The sequence below is a fragment of the Cricetulus griseus genome (genome assembly GCF_003668045.3).
Source record: "Cricetulus griseus strain 17A/GY chromosome 1 unlocalized genomic scaffold, alternate assembly CriGri-PICRH-1.0 chr1_0, whole genome shotgun sequence".
NCBI lineage: Eukaryota > Metazoa > Chordata > Mammalia > Rodentia > Cricetidae > Cricetulus > Cricetulus griseus.
The window spans coordinates 275528320-275546019 of NW_023276806.1; the positions used below are offsets into that span (position 1 = coordinate 275528320).

Sequence of the window (17700 nt, forward strand, 5' to 3'; positions counted from 1 at the left end):
ACAGAGTGAGTTTGAGGCTAGCCTGGGCTATAGTGTGAGACCCTGTCTCATGCAAGAAAAGAAGAAATCCTATTAAGTAGCTTAGAGCTTGGGTGGTTGGTGGAAATGGAGGATTTGGGAAGCCTGCTCAAGCCTTATTGTCACCTTCCTAATAGATTGCACCGAGGAATGGTTTCTGTGCAGGTTTGCTTCAGGGCACACAGCCCCTCCTCCACCTTCAAGGGAGGAGTTAAAAATAAGCTAAGTGGGTCATAGTTGCCAGAGGTTTCTTCTTTTAAGTCATGTAACTGTCCTAGCAGGAATGAAGACATTCTAAAGAGACATTGTGTCCCACCTGTTCCTTATCAGACTTTTAAAATAATGGCTCTCCAAAACTGGACTCTCCCCTGAGAGAAGAGCCTGAAGCCTGGTACGTTTGGCAGGCCGGGGAACTGGTCTCCTGGGAAACAGGCGTCACATAGTTCTGGCAACTTGTCAGACTTGCCTTAACTGGGGCAGAGCTAGTGATGATGGGCAGGAGCCCAGTTGATCAAGACTCTTTAGGTGTACATGATTCTTGCCTTCTATTTAAATCTGGATCATGCCAGGACCCAGAAGATGGACTTGGGTGTGCGGGTCTGGTAGGAGTCCTTTTTGTCCCTCTCCCTGGTGTGGTCACATTGAAAAAATTTCCTTTTTTTTTTGGGGGGGGTACATGGTGTGGGGGGTTGAGACAAGGTCTCACCATGTAGCCTTAGCTGGCCTAGAACTCAGAGATCTGCCTGCCTCTGTCTCCTGAGTGCTGTGATACAGGTATGCTCCACAGTGCCTGGCTCTTTTTTTCTTTTACTAAGTATTACTTTGTCTCATAAGTTCAGGGCCTGGTTTCTGATCCTCACAACCACAGTAACTTGTAAATATTACACAGTTCTGTTTACTGGGATGAAGGGCAGACTGCTAGTGTGTTTCTTTATCTTAAAGTGCATATATACTTCTAAATGTATACACTTTTTAATGTTTGTTTCAAGCCATAGAGATTTGGGGGTCTATTGTCATAGCATAATCTAGCAAAAACTGATGAATACAAGTGGCTAACGCTGCAGAGTCCCATGAGACACCAGCCTGGGAGCCGAGCCAGCACAAAGAGATCAACCACAAAGAATGATGGGACATTAACCCAAGTCCTGTGATAATGCCTTGAAGCTGCTGATTTAACCAGCCCTGGCTCTGCTTGGCCTCTGAATGTCTCATTCCATTCCATTCCATAATAAATTCCTTGCAGGTTTAATGGTAATACTTGGGTTCAATTGAAGAGTTCTGTTTCATAAAATCAAAAGTATCTCTACTAAAACAGACAGATGGCCCAGACAAAAGCAAAATCCTGACACATGGTACAGCATGCATAAGCCTGGAAGACATCATGCTGCATGACAGCCCATTATTGCAGTTCAAGTGCCTCAAGCTTTTGCTCAAAGATAGATAGATAGATAGATAGATAGATAGATAGATAGATAGATGGAGCCAGATTGTAATTCCAGCACTGGGGAGGCTGAGGTAGGAGAATCAAAACAATAATAATGGGTTGGGGGTGGGGGGGTTGCACTGGAGAAATGGCTCAGAGGTTAAGAGCATTAAACAATGCTCTTCCAGAGGACCCGGGTTCCTTCCAGGGGATCCGGGTTCAATTCTCAGTTCACAACAGCAGTTCAAAACTGTCCATCACTGCAGTTCCAGGAGATCTGACACCCTCACGCAGACATACAGGCAGGCAAAAACACCAATGCACATAAAATAAGAATAAATAAGTCATTAAAATGTTTAAAAATAATGAAATGGTATGTATATGCAATATCTCTGGCATATACCACTTATATACAAATGTTTCTATATATGTGCATATTATGTCATTTCTGCTTATATGTTACCAGCAAAGCCCTGGGATGTTGTCTGATGTCCGTGTGTGTGTGTGTGTGTGTGTGTGTGTGTGTGTGTGTGTGTGTGTGGAAATTTGGTCCTTAAAGGGGTACTACATATAGGCAAGCATGTATGTGAAGAAAGAAGCAGGCACTGGTTACAGTATTATTTTCTATCATTACAAGTCTTAGTCACATCTGTTCATCTCCTCCTTCACCCACAGGGTGAATTTGCATTATCTCCTGCTGCTTGTAGCATCAGATGCAAATATGCCTCTCTAATCCAGAAACTTATGAACACAGAAACCAGCAAGTGCTGTGTACTCTCTATCTAGTCCTAGTGTGCAGTTTTTGAACAAAGATTGAGTGCCAGATTTGGTAGTGCATGCCTATAGGCCAGCACCATCCAGCACTTAGGCAATAGAAACCAGAGGATCAGAAGTTCAAGGTTATTTTCTGCTACTTAATGAGCCAAGGCCAGCCTGAGCTACAGAAGACCTCGTCTTACAAACAAAAACCAGAATATAATACTGACCTTCATAAACTGGAGGAGGAGGTGGCACACAACCACCCCTGAATCTGGGGCTTGTAGTTGTGCTTGGTGTAGAAGTACTGATTGATGGATTCGGCCTCCCCTTAGCTGGCCCCTGGTATCCTTTTTTCAAGGCTCTTAGCTTTCTCATCCTGAAGGGTTCTTTTATTCCAACCACGAACCTTGGCTATATCTTGAAAATCCTTGGGAGCTGAGTTGTTGTCAGCCTTTTTCCTGCCCACAGACACTTGAGAACACAAAGACTGTTCTTCAACAGCCATGGTGCCCTTTCACCCAGGCTGGTGCTAGTCTATTGTACAACACTAATGAGAACATGGATAGCCTCTATGATTCCAGGCAGCCCCAGATGCCAGTCTCCGTATCTGTAATTTTGCTCTCTCCAGACATAATTAGTAAGGAAAGATCTAAATTTCCTAAATTATTTTCCCCATGGGTCTGTCCCAAGACTAACTTTTACCTAGTCATTCATGCCTGTTACTCAATACATTTCTCAATTTCCAGCCTTTCTTTATCATAGGCAAGCAACAGTTGAGTCTCCTGACCACAGACTTTTGGACTCTTTCTCTTCCCATCCCCTGCTTATTCAGCCAATTCTTTTTCAAGCTCATTTCTTGCTTATATTAAGAATTCTACCCAGCATAGTGGCCCATGCCTCTTAATCCCAGCACTCTGGAGGGAAAGGCAGAGGATCTCTGTGAGCTCCAAGCCAGCCAAAGCTACATAGATACTGTGTCAAAAATAAATAAATAAATGTTGCCACATGTATCCAAAAGCATCCAAGAAAGACATAGTAACAAAATATCCTTGCCTTAAACTGTAAGCTACTTCGTGATTAATCTTACTTCCAATTGGCTGAAGGACTCAACAGCAGGTCCCAAAAGGAATGACACAATGTTTTGCTCCTAATACTATTACTTAATCCATCTATTTTTCTTTTTTGTTGTTCTTTTTTTTAATGAATTTTAAAATTTTTTGGAACTAAGATCTCCTGAAACCCAGGCTGTCTGTGAACTCACTGCATGAGTCAGAGAAGGGACTCGAACTTCTGCTCCTCTTACCTCCAGTCCTCAAGTGATAAAATCACAGATGTGTACCACTATGCCCATTTGTGTTTTGTTTTGCATCACTGAGAGCTTTGTGCACGCTAGAAGAACTCTTTACCAACCAAGCCCATACTAGTCTGTTTTTAAAAATATGTTGTAAGAGATATATTGTTCTTGTAACAGACAACCTTTTTCCTACCAAACCCACAATTTTGTTGCAGAACACAAAGTGCTCATGTTTCTCTAAGAGTATATATATATATATATATCATATACACAAATATATAATATACACAAAATGTAAAATATATGAAACACATTTTGTACATATTATGTATTGATTATATTGTAATGTATATAATTATTACATTATATAATATATAATTGTATATTTTCCAATTTGCAATTGTATATTTATTTTGTATACTATATATAATATATTATGTATACAATTGTGTACCTGACATATAATACATATACATATTCACATATATTATATACATATATGTATACTATAGTGTAATATATACAACATAGATACTATATATAGTGTGTATAGATTATATGATATATTGTAATATTTTTTATATATTTATGTATATACGTAGCCTTAGTTGGCCTTAAATTCATAGAGATCCACCTGCCTCTGCCTCTAGAGTGCTGAGATTAAAGGCGTGCACCACCACAAGTAAGCATACTGTGGCTCTTAACGCTTCTATCTACACTGACAACTGCCCACTTTCCATTTACACAATCAGATTCAACGTCAAAGTAGTAGGGAAACATTCTCACGAGCAGAAGATACTGTAGAACTGCAGGACAATGATGAATGCACATGCTTACAGGAACAATACATTCCCATGAATGCTGGGAAACAACATAACCTTGACTACTTTTGACAGGACCTTGAGAGAGCTTGAGACAGGGCTGGCCTGAAATTCACCACCTAGACTGGACTGGCCTTAAACTCCTAGAGATCTGCCTGCCTCTTCCTCCCAATTGAGGAGACTTAAAAAGTCACGGGACACAACGCTGGGTCCAAGAAAGCTATTCTACATACATGCATGCACACACACATGTATGCACATGTTCATATAAATGTACATGCATGTGCATGTGCAAAGCAGGGGATAGAACCAGACACAACAGGCTCAGGACAGCAGTAGAGTCGGAGAAGGCAACTTGAAGTTGCAATTTTTTTTTTTTTTAACATGGGAAGGAAGTTTGTTGGGTGAAGTGAGGGGAGAGAGAAGCAAGAGAGAGAGAAATGAAGTTGCATTTTTATAAAGTCCATTGTTATAAAACAGAAAGTTATCCAGGATTACCAATGACTATGGCCAGGATTTTATAGAGGGAAAGGCATGGGGAGGGCCCAAAGTTCCAAGCTGGATGGTTAGAAACGGGTCTGGAACTCAGAAGAACAAAGCTGGAGCCATTGCCTTCGCAGTGGGAACTGAAGAAGGTGAGGCCCCCTAGACCAGAGGTTCTCAACCTTTCTCATGCGGAGACCCTACAGTCCCTCATGCTGTGGTGACCCCCAACCATAAAATTATTTTCATCGCTACTTCTTAACTGTAATTTTGCTACTGTTACGAATTGTAACATAAATATCTGTGTTTTCTAATGGTCTTGGGCAACTCCTGTGAAAGGGTCATTTTACTCCCAAAGGGGTACCACCCACAGGTTGAGAACCACTGACCTATAGGAACAGCACAGAATGAGAAGGGCAGAGGACGGGGGACAGAATCCTGAAGAGACCCTGGATTCTGGAAGGCCATGAGAAGAGATGTCCACAGAGGAATCTGAGGAGTGATCGAGAGAGAAGAGCTAAATCAGGAGATGTGCTTCTTTTAGAAGGGGACAGTCACCCCTGTACACAGATGGTCTCCCTGCTTGGGTGGCTCATGAGCATCTCATTGTTAGTAAGTCTAAGAGTGTGCTTGCCATGTCTCCTTCAAATCTTCCTTCTTGGCAAGGCTGCACCTGCCTATGCAATGGAGCTGGGACTTTCTCTGGGTTCATCCTGGTAGCCCTCTCCAACAGTCATCCACCGTTCCCTCCTGTTACCTAACAGGACTGTTGGTCTTCAGACCGGCATCCACCTGCCCCTGCACACACATCCTTGTGCTTCTGGGAACTCAGTGCCGAGCCCAGGGGATAGTCTTGATTAGTCTAGTTTAATCACAATGTCTTTGTTCCTCTTGCTCATGTCTGGTTTGATTGTGGTTATGTGACTCAAAGGGAGTTGTGAGAGGCTTCTGGGAAAGCTTCTCTTGCTTCTTTGGGAGCCATACTGGAAGAGGTCCTCTCTTCCTCACTTGGGCATGGCTATGGAATTTTACTAACCATGACCTTTCACCCTGGAGAAGAGGAGCCCGTGGGTACTATCAGCAATGTCTACAACGTCTACAGTGGAGATGCAAAGCAAAGCAAAACCTCGGCCCTGGGTACATCTTCCCCTCAGCCTGCTTTCCCCTTCCCCAGATGAATAGATCAGAGGCTGGGTGTGATGTAGGACTCCAGGAGGAGCCTTTGTTTGGCTAAATCAGCCCTGTTCTCCCATTGTTGACTGACCGTGAGCCAAAGGTGAAGAAAGGAATATCTATCGTGGCATTCCCAGAACAGCTCCAGAATGGGTACCTAACTCCATTTGGGCCAATGAGGGTAAGGCTGTGTCCCACTCTTAGGGAAAGTCATGACAAGAGATGTATCTACATTCATTTGCTCTGACTGCATCTTTCTGCAAACGTACACACAAGCAAATGCATTATTCTGATATTACTGTTGTTAAATATAATGACAATTAAGGAACAGAAGTCATTTTAGGAAAAGAGAGATGATAAATAATTCCCTTCAGAATTGAAGTTTATTAAAAGTCTTCATGGCCGTGATTGAGCCTTGGGGTGGGAGGAAGAAAGCATTAGACAGAAAATAATATAATATATGAAAAACAAAAATGGTGTTCAGGGGAAGGAGAGGCCTAACTTTTCAAAGCTGGAGAAGAGCTTCATTAAGAGTGAGAATAAGAGGGAGAGAGCATTGCTCTGAGAGGGGTGGCAGGAAGAGCCAGGAAAGCCTCTTCAGAGCAAATCCTGAAGCCGTCTCCCTAACAAAGGAAATATCAGAGCTGTCTAAGTTGGGAGGGGAGGCTGGCAGGAAGTTTCACAATTGAGTTCAACACAGCATATATGACAGAGAGCACAGAGGAACCAGGCAGGCACTTCTTAGGACCACAGAGCAGAGATTCAACTGCCAGGCCACCACACAGATAGCTTCTTAATTCCTTGTCCCATGAAGAGCCACAGGGAGACAAGGCCTGATATCATCAGGCTGTAGGATGTGGTCTTCAAAGGGGTAGGCCTGTGTCCTAACAGCCAGTGGCCATATTCACCACCACATGGGAAAACAGGGTGACACTGGTACAGCAGACAACAGAGGTGTGGATACAACCTGACTTCCAGGCTGACTGACTTCTTGGATCCACACACCAGCCAGTCTGATGCGTTTGCACTACAAGCTCCATTAAACCAATAAAGTCTTTGGTGCCTGTTACAGGTGACTGGAAGCATTACCAATGACCCACCCTCCCCAGCTGCCCAGTTCAGGGCACACTGGATCTCTCTCTCCAAGGTCTCCTGTACTTCCCCTCCTCATCCTGATTGCTTTGGCCAGTCTCCTTAGTTTTCATCTGGATCCTGCAGATGTCGCTTCCTCCAGCGACTATGAGTTTCCATCACTGTCCCTGATGCCACTGTGAACTTTCACCTCCCTGCTGCACACCCTCCTCTCCACGTATTGTCTAACTCAAACCTTCAGACTAACTTTAGGCTGTTTCTGGAAATCCATTTCTGATACCCCTCAAGCTGTCTCCTAACCTCTTTGACCAACCGTATGGGACCCCTTTGCTACAGGAAGGATTGTACCATATTGTGATTTTCTTTTCTTTTCTGCCTTTGCCACTGGAAAATAGGGAAGTTCATGACAGCCCCCCTCACCCCCCACAACCCCTGCCAATACTCAATAGATACTAAGTTTTGGATGAACCCTGCTAGAATTCTTATCTAAGCTGTCTTGTTGTCTCAGTCACTGATCTATTGCCGTGAAGAGACGCCATGACCAAGGCAACTCTTACAAAGAAAAGCATCTAACTGGGGGCTTGCTTTCAGACTTAGAGGTTTAGTCCATGATCATCCTGGTGGGAAGAAGAGAGACATGGAGCTAGAGCAGAAGCTGAGAGTTTTACATCCTGATCCCTAGGCAGCAGGCAGAGAGAAAGAGAGAGAGAGAGAGAGAGAGAGAGAGAGAGAGAGAGGAGACAGACGGAGACAGAGACAGACAGACAGACAGACAGACAGACAGACAGACAGACAGAGACAGACTGGACTTGGTATCTGCTTTTGAAACCTCAAACCCCACCCCCAGTGACAAACTTCTTCCAACAAGGCCATACCTTCTAATCCTTCCCAAACAGTTGCACTAACTCATGACTAAGCATTCAAACATATGTGCCTTTGGGGGCCATTCTCATTCAAACCACTACACCTGTCTACTCATAGATAGGTAATTAGTCAGGTGATTTGGTGTCATGTGAAGAACAGCAGACTAGTCAGGTGTGGTGGCACAGTCAAATATAAAAGACAAGGATATGTGTTCTCAGAATACATTGTGGCAAAAAGATTCTGTAGATGGGAGTTTCTGTTCCATCTGGTCCCAAAGCCCTTTAGTCCCAAATAAACACACAGAGGCTTATATTAATTATAAAATGTTTGGCTGATGGCTCAGGCTTCTTATTGGCTAGCTCTCTCTTAATTATTAACCCATTTCTATCTATTAAACTATGTATTGCCACAAGGTTGTGGCTTACCTGTAATGCTTCAGCATGTTATTCCTCTGGCAGCTACATGGCATCTCTCTCTGAGCCTGGCGTTGGTGGCGCACACCTTTAATCCCAGCACTCGGGAGGCAGAGGCAGGTGGATCTCTGTGAGTTCGAGGCCAGCCTGGTCTCCAGAGTGAGTGCCAGGATAGGCTCCAAAGCTACACAGAGAAACCCTGTCTCAAAAAACCAAAAAAAAAAAAAAAAAAAAAAAAAAAGAGCATCACTCTCTGAATTCCTCTCACAGAATTCTTAGGCAGCCCACCTATACTTCCTTCCTGGCTACTGGCCAATCAGCATTTCTTCATTAATCAATAAAAGAAACATATATTCACAGCATACAGAAGGACATCCCCCATCAGGATTCAGGCCCTGGTTCTGCTTGACCTTAGAATTCATGGTCCTTCAAACAAGCTAGGAGACATATTCTGAGTTTGAGCCTCTGCTCTAGCTCTGCCCATCTCCCAGTTTTCCATCTTCTCTGGGTACATCAGGTCCCTTCTTGAAGGAGCTGGCTGTTTTGCCTGAAAACTTTTTTTTTTGTGATAAAGACACAAAAGGAGAGAAACTACTGGCGGCACGGAACTAAAAAACAAGACCTTCAAACCCTTTTGCAACAAGTTTATTTTCTGCAAGTTATGGCAGAGGCGTCAGGATTATTTTTCAAAGGCCTGGAAAGGAGAACATAAAGGAGGTGATTATGCTGATCTCACAAGGGCTTGGAGGACCACCGGACAAACAAGGGGTCCTTCCCTGGGAGCCAGAACAGCAAAGAAGGTGTCTCAGTGTTTGGTTACTCTGACCTCTACACACAAGGGAAGACAGCAGGGTACTGGGGAGGAGGGATAGCAAACACCCTTCAAACACAGGATGATTTAATACTTCCACTGGCCATGCCACAGATAAACTCACTTCTCCAAATCACTAAGCTTGGGTTTTTCCACCTATATTTATTTTATTGCCTGTACATGACAACAGCAACATTTGCTGGTGGCCAGATTTGAAGATCAGGCCATGGCAGTTAGCAAGGGAACACAAACAACAGGGCAGGATGTGACAGCCAGGCCAGGAGACTTCGCTCCTTCGGTGACCACTGGGCAAGGGAGCCGGGGCTCCCTGGAGGGCTTGATGTGGTGTTGGATCAAGCTGTATTTGTACCTCGGGCTGCTGGTGTTCCTCCCATCTCAAATCTTTGGAAGCCTTTGAGTGTGATGGAAACGTGGCTTGGGACCAAAGCAGCAGCCTGGAGCCTGTGGCTGGCTGGGGTTATTTTTAGGATTATAGGAAACCTCCATCAAGCCTCTTGGTTTAATTCTGAACCTCACTTTCTCAAATGTAGAAAAGATAGGTCACAGCAGCCCAGGGGAGAAAGACCATGGCTTGAGTCTCAGCTTCTGTTCCAATGTAGAGTTTAGCAATAGACACAGGGTACTTGGTACCGTGCATGCGGGCATTTGTGCGTGCATGAGGGCAAGTGTGGTGTGTGTGTGTGTGTGTGTGTGTGTGTGTGTGTGTGTGTGTGTGTGTGTTTAGGTACATGAGTGCAACAGTGTATTTGTGGAGGTCAGAGGACAACTTTGTGGAATCACTTATCTCCTATGGCAGTTTCAGGACTTGAACTCAGGTCATCAGACATGTGTAACAAGCCCCTTTACTCAGCAAGCCTTCTCACTGGCCCACACCTGCAATTGAAGAGGCACCAAATAAATGTTTTGAGTTGATCAGAAATGTAATTGCTAAAAGTCAGTGGCATTTGCTATATATTAGCCCCTTATTCTTTCTTCTCCTGTCTCATGGCCTGCAAACTATGAGCCAGAAAAACCTTTCCCTTCCTTTGGTTGCCTTGGTCAGGTATTCTGTTACAACAAGAAGTAACTTATACAACAGTTGGTTAAAATAAAAGGTATAAGGATGGTCAGTAGGCACATAAAAAGATACCCAATGTCACTAGTCATCAGGAGAACTTTAAAAAGAACAGTAATCTTAAGTGTTGGCAAAACACAGAACAATGGCAACTCACGTACATACTGTTGGTGAGAATGGAAAATAACCACTAGAAGACAGAAGTATATACTCGCTGCACATCCCAGCACCCTCACTCCCTATCCACCAAGAGAACTGAAAACATGTATACATGGAAGGGTTTGTGTAAGAATGACCACAATAGCATCTCTCATGATAGTCAACATGAGAGTCAACAACCCGAATGGTGGTCATCTGATGAACAGATAGATTGTGTCACTATACACACCACCATGGAGTACTACTCAGCAACAAACAGAAGTACTACTCAGGAACACACTAAGAAATGCCATGACGTAAACAAACCTCAAAGTCATCCTGTCAAATGAAAGAAGACAGACTCAAAACGCTGTCCACAGTCTTATTCTGTACAGACAACATTCTGAAACCAGATGGCTGGTTTTCTGGGATTGGAGAAAAAGGGCATACATTGACATTGGGGAGGGTTTTGGAAGGATGAAAGCATCTTTGGTTAAACAAATATACAATTGCTAAGATCCATCGAATGTTCATGGAAGAAGGGTGGATTTTAGCATATGTCATCCCTCCATAAGGGCGCTGAAATTTTTAAATATATAATATCTATGCTCACAAACCGAATGTATATCTCCCATAAAGTTGAAGCACTTTGTCTTTTTTTCTCCCTTTGCTTATGTATGTTTTGTGAAATTTCCACCATGCTTATGCAGGGGCGCGTCTGTAAAGAAAGAAGCAGCCAACAATAATTGGGTTATTCAACAAGGAATCTGTTTTGCCTCAACATTGTTTGCTTGTGATGAAGCTGCTGGTCACCTCTTTCTCATCTATCTTTTCTCAGTGGCACTTCTGAGAGGTGAGCTAAGGAAAAGGATGCAAAGAGGTCCAGAACCTAATAGCAATGCTTTGTCCTTCCAGCCCTGGGCTTGGCTCGCACCCGGATTCGGGATGAATGCACAGTATGTTAATGATAGGGGGCTCCTGGCTTCCCTCGCCAGTTCTACCTTCCATTCCAACCCAAGTCAGCCATAAACCTTCCAGGCCCCTAGAGAAAGCTGGCGGTCCAAGGCCAGCCAGTCTGTGGTTTGTGGGCCCTGGTGGGCACTGCCTCCCCTCACATTGGTCAGGTGTGTTCGCATGGTCTTCGGGAAGTCAAGAGCCCATTCATCCACTAAGACCCGCTTAGAGAATGACCACTCTGTGGCACATGGGACTGAAGGACACAGTGTCCCTCCGAGAGCCCCTCTGGGTAGAGTTCTCAATGTCCACAGGCCTCTGGCTCTCTTCCCCATCACAGGCTCTGTTCATCTCCAAACTTTCCACCCATGAAAGGGCGAGTCACCTCAGGAGACCTGACAAGTCACAAATGGAACATGGCTGCTCCAAGAGAGGTCTTCCTTGATTGTACCCGAGTGCTGTAGTCACACAAGATGCACTCAGACCCAAATGTCGGGACACAGAGATCTCATGAGGCTGACAAAACTACAACTTGCAAAAACAGCATCATATAAATATCCTGTTAACAGAACAGAATTTTTTTCCCACTCTAGCCAAGAAGGAACACGGAAGAGGGAAGCTCAAAAGAGCTGGGTTGAGCACAGGAGAGAGATCTCAGCAGTCCTCTGCTCTGTCACTGCTAAGTGACAAGTTGAAAGAAGTGTTGGGGTCTCTGTCCAAGGGGTTCACATAGGTACTATTTTCCGGATCTAGTTTCATTATCTAACAACCCCCCCATGCATACATATGACTTGTAATAGCTGAACCAGCAACAAGAACACACTGATGGAGAAGCAAGACATCAGATGGACACACAATGGAACAATAGTTGGCCACACAAGGAAATTCTGATCCATGTGACAACATGGATGAGCCTTGAAAGGTGTTATATGATGTAAAAGTCACAAAAGGAAAAACACCGAGTCGTTTCATTTGTAGGGAACCATAGAAATGTCAAATTCAGAGAGAAAGAATTGTGGCTTCTAGGAGCTGGGCAGAGCCAGGGATGAGGCGTTGGTGTCAATGGGTACAGTTTCCATTTAGAATAATACAGAGTAGGTGGACAGTTACACAGCAACATGAATACTCAGTGCCATTGATCTGTACACTGGGGAAAATTGTACACTGGGTCTATTTTAACACATGTACAAAGAAACAAGCTCCCTGCGTGCCACCCTTCCTACTTTACTTTAATATCAAGTTGTGCCTATTAACATTTGGACCAAGTCTCGGGGGAGGGCGCAGGCAGGTGTCGTCTCTGCTCTTACTCGAGTAATGACAAGAACATTGGAACACAGGGAATGCTACCTGTGTCAAGTGTGCCTTTTGGGCAGTCATGGACTCTCAAAGCAGGGATTCTGGAGAAAATAAAGCAGAGGGCTTGGTAGACATGGTTGCCGGGGGAGGCTGTGTTTTTTGCCCCTGGGAGGCCATGCTGAAGGAGAAACACCCAGGGCAGAGAGCTGACTACAATTCACACAGCTCCCAGGGGCCACAGGGACAGAGCTGACATGGCCCTTGGTCTGGCCTATTTTTAGAACCTAGAGTCACAAGTCTTCCCAGTAAACAGCCAGCAATTCCCAGGCCACTGTGTCATTCGTGTGACACTAATACAAGACCAGCAAGAGTGTAGAGTGGCTAGGGAGTGGTAGCAAATGCCTTTAATCCCAGCACTCAGGAGGCAGAGGCAGGCGGATGTCTGAGTTTGAGGCCTGGTCTATAAAGCAAGTTCTAGGACAGCCGGGGCTGTTATACAGAGAAACCCTGTCTTGAAAAAACAAAAACAGAGTGTTAGCTCAGGCCACCACACCTTATCTGTCTTTCCCACCCACCACTCCCAGACTCCCAGACCAGGCAGTGTTATGAGGGAGCTTGGCAGCCTCTTAAGTTTAAGGTTATAGATATTTGTTCAGAACAGCTCTGACCAGAAGTCACAGGGCAAACACAATGGAGACATTTCCTTGCTCCAATCTGGATTCATTCCATGGGTGTTCCTTTTCATCATTAGACAGGCAGTTTCTAGTTCTCCGGAGATCCTGCTGCCATGACCACCTTCTCCAGAAGGCAGGATGTGATCCAAGCTGTCCAAAGTCAAGCCTATCAGAATGCTGCTGCTGTCTGTGGCCCTGTGACCCTGGCCCTACTGGGCCTCAGTCACTTTGTGAAATGACAAGAACATTTAATGTGTCACATGACAGTGTCCAGAGACATGCTGGGACATGTACAATTATGAAGCAGTTTCTTCTGCCATTGTGGCCACTGCTTATGATGGACCTGGGAACAGTAAGTGGCCAGTCAGTATGTGTTAAGAGCTCAGAGCCCTGGATCCTGAAAACGGCCACTCAGTGTGTGTTAAGGACACAGTAAAAGCTCAGAGTCCTGGGTCCTGGAAATGGCCAATCAGCGTGTGTTAAGAGCTCAGAGCCCTGGATGCTGGAAATGTTTCTGTTTTTATCCTTAAATTTTCTAGCAAATGTGGTAATGGAGGTGAGGCAAAGTGTCTGCTTAAGTGCAGATTATCGAAAGCTGTAGAAGTCAGCAGAGGCAACCCATTTCCTCAGCTCCTGGGGAGAACTGTCACTCTGTCAAGGTGATTGCATATATACTGGGTAAGAGCCGGGGTGCATGCAGGGTTTCCTGGTCACCTCTGCTTTTAGGGTTCATGAGTCACATACTGTGGAGGGGTTTGTATTTGCCCTTCAGGGGCTCTGCCCATCCTGTCTGAACTTCTCCTTCCCATTAGGCAAAGAAGAGAGGCCAGGAGAAAAGTATCATGCTCACAGGCCCAGTAAGGAATTTCCAGAGGGAAGAGTAGGCATTGTACGGTCTTCCTCTCCCTGTTGCCTATCACTCACGAGCTGTTGGTCCTGCGGGATGCTCTGTCTGGCTCTAGATGGTGGAGGTAAGGGAGGGAGCCTCCTTTGGGCTCAACACAATGAGTCCTGCAAATTAAACAGACTCCCTAAGGCTCTTCTTGCAGCTGCCCAGTTGTGACATCCTGATGTGGGAATGGACTTGGACACTTCTTACAATAAAACAAACACACTGGAGCTGGCAGGAGGAGAGCATGGACTTCTCCCAGAAAGGGCCACGGGGAGCTGTTTCAGCAACACAGCATGGAGGACTCAGTCACAGGGACTCTGTGTAAGCACAGAGGTCACCTCTTCCCAACTACCTAGATAAAGTGACATATTTCCTGAGCTCCATCCCAGAAAGCCTTGCGGGGCAGACCACTGGAAATGTGGATAACATGAAAACACACTGGAGTCTGGGTCAAGTGGGATTTCCAATGGAGAGACCTTGTCACCCCTCCCCCCCCCCAGTGCCTCTGAGGAGAAGGGTTCTGAGATGTTGACGAGACAGACTCATCCAGATATGGCTCCAGAGCACAGGGGGTTTGGGAGATTGGAGGCTTCCTCTTATTTGCCATCAGCAACACTACCCAGTCTTCTTTTTTAATCAAGGATGCATCATGGCACTCTCTTCTAATACTGCTCTTGTGTCCAGGCGTCATGATTCACGGTCATGGCCATAGGCCCACGGTATCTTCCCTCTTTGGACCACCTCAGATATTCCAGGCTGGGATGGTGAGGGGCACATGGTTGCAGCCAGGTCCTTGCTGGGGCCCATCCTGGTTGGCCACACGCCCATTGCGCAAAGGCAGGCGGCCAGGCCCTGGGGCCCCGCTGCTGGGGCCAGACTCGGATGGCAGGCCCGAGTCGCTGGGCTGCACGTCCACCACCATCCGCCTGCGCAGGAGCCGGCCGGGCCTCTCAGAGTAGGCTTGTTTGTGGGCACCCCAGGGTGGCCGGCAGAGCTGTGCACGGAAGGCAGCCTGGAAGCCCCGACGGAAGTTCTCGTTGAAGTAGCCGTAGATGATGGGGTTGGCGCTGCTGTGGAAGAAGGCCAGCCAGTGTGCCAGGGGGAAGGCGTAGACCGACAGCAGGTGCAGCTGCGGCTCGCTCAGCTGCCCGTAGTCGATGAGCAGCAGCAGCGCCCAGAGCGGCAGCCAGGACAACGTGAAGAAGAGTGCCACCATGACCAGCATGTGCACCACGCGGACCCTGCGGCGCGACGCGCGGCCACCCTCAGCCACTGCCTCCTCCGTGTCTCGCGCTGGACCCGGGGCCTGGCACAGCTTGCGCGCGATGCGCGCGTACATCACGACGATGAGCGCCAGTGGCGCCAGGTAGATGTGTGCAAAGAGCACGGCGGTGTAGACCTTACGCATACCCTTCTCCGGCCAGGCCTCCCAGCAGGAGTAGAGCGGGTAGGAGCGGTTGCGAGCATCCAGCATGAAGTGATGTTCCTCGCGCGTGACGGTCAGAGTGACCGCCGAGGGACACATGATGAGCAGAGCCAGAGCCCAGATCACTGCGATGGTGAGCAACGCCTTCCGGAGAGTCAGCTTCTCGCGGAAAGGGTGAACGATGCAGCGGAACCTGCAGCCCCAGGGCGGGAGGAGAGGTGGGGTTGGGGGGGGAGGGGAGTTGGAAAAGTTCCCGGAGGCCTAGTGGGGCCAGAGCTGACCTGGTTAGGGGCTGCTGTAAGAGGACACCTGACTTTCATCACCATACTTGAGGTAGCATCTGGTGCTGCTGGAAGATACCTGACATACATTACTACACTTAAGGCAGCATCCGGTGACAGCTCAGGCACTAATCAGGTTAATTTACAAGTAAATTGGTTTGTCATTTGCTAAGGTGGCAGCTCACTCAGCTAAATCGTTCTGGAGCCCAGGCTGGATTTAAAGTAGGTGAGGAGGATTCAGCTTCCCACTAGAGGCTTAGATCTTTATTTCGGGAAGGGTTAGCTGGTAGCAGGCATCGCAGTCAGTTTGTGCTGAACATTCTGTGCTTGGGAAGCCTGACTAGGTAAATACACAAATGTTTTAAAAAAACATTTATTTCCTGCTCAGTTCTCCCTGTCCTTCTCCTTCTCTCCCTTCCCCTCTCCACACAAAAGAAAACTTATACCATGTGGTCCCAGGTCCTAGGTCTCCTTCTACGGTGTGGTCCTAGGGATTAAACTCAGGTCAACAGGCTTGGTGGAACCACCTTTACCCATTGAACCACTTTACTAGCGCAATGCAACAATGTAACTAACAAATGTAACAAATGTAATTTCTGGCTGTTTATATATTCCCCTGAAAACCTCAGGAGCTGGGTGCATCAGTGGTAGGCCATCCCTGGGTCATCTTAACCATTATACTGAAGTGAGAAAAACATATCTGCTAAATCCTGACCAGATCTTAGGCTAAACCTGAGGTCAGCCCAGCCCTCAGGAATTTACAGTAATTTTGCTAACCTGCATTGTTCTGCTTCTGAAACAGCAAGGTTTTTTGCTCCCTGATCAAGCAAAAATAACCATGGTGACACAACTGTGCCCTGTTCTTGTTAAAAGTTCCTATCATGTCCTGTTTGCTAGCAGCCATCACAGCCACATCAACGAGGTGTACCAAACTTGTGGTTTTTACCTTTATAAACTCCCTGCTCACTCAGTTCGAGACTGCCTCTTTAGACTTGTAGTCACAGGAGTGAGAGCCCCGAGCTGGGACTGTGTGGCTCAATAGAAACTTCAGATTCATAAAGGGCTTTCTCATCCTGGATGACAACAAGCTTAAGCTAAAGGCCAAGCTTTCATAATGAAGAAGAAGTCTCTGTGTCATTATTTGGGAGCTGGCTGGTGGGACAGAAAGAGACTCATTACAGTGGGTATGTGGAAGAAATCATGTTAGCAGCTGGTGTCTGGACTGTGGGCTAAAAACAGTCCATAAACTTTCCCAGCAAAGTTGTTTGAAGTCTCCAGCCTCTTGTTAGGGCATTTACCATTTTACCAATACAGTTCCTCCCAAAGTAGCTGAATGAGTGGCCAACATCACAGTGGGAGAGTGATGAGGACAAAAGCCATCTCCAGCCTTCTGCCTACCTCCTAGTCCCTGGGGGGAAGGCTCCCACTCAGGAGTCTTTAGTGAGGAGCAGGGAGAGGGTCACACTGTGTATTATGGGAAGGAAAGCTTAAGCACTGGTCCAAAGCCTCACTGACCCAGGGCTCCAACCCTGGCCACATGCACAGAATCATGCTTAGACTAGACTCTGTTGGTGTCTGAGGCTGAATGACCAGAACTGATGGACATGTAGATAGAGTAAGGCCAGGATTTCCAGTAACCAGCAAGTAGGAGATGGGATAAAGGAACAAAAAGAAAACCTTCTTTTCCAGCTAAACTAAGCTCATCCGCAGACAGGCTCCCAGGGCTCAAAGGAGAGGAAGGATTCCTGATGCCCAGGATTCAGACTGCCTTGAGCAGGCTCTAGTAATTACTATTGGGCTTTGTCAGAAGGGG

The 17700-nt window shown here is 46.2% G+C and overlaps 1 protein-coding gene across 1 annotated transcript in view; it reads right to left on the reverse strand.

Moving 5' to 3' along the window:
- Window positions 1-14673: 14673 nt before the first annotated feature.
- Npffr1 (neuropeptide FF receptor 1) overlaps window positions 14674-17700 on the reverse strand; it is a 31807-nt gene continuing 28780 nt past the window's right edge. The window contains exon 6 of the mRNA XM_027388355.2: window positions 14674-15799. Coding sequence (XP_027244156.1) covers window positions 14923-15799 — 877 coding nt within the window. The 3' untranslated portion in view covers window positions 14674-14922. The remainder of the gene's footprint in view (window positions 15800-17700) is intronic.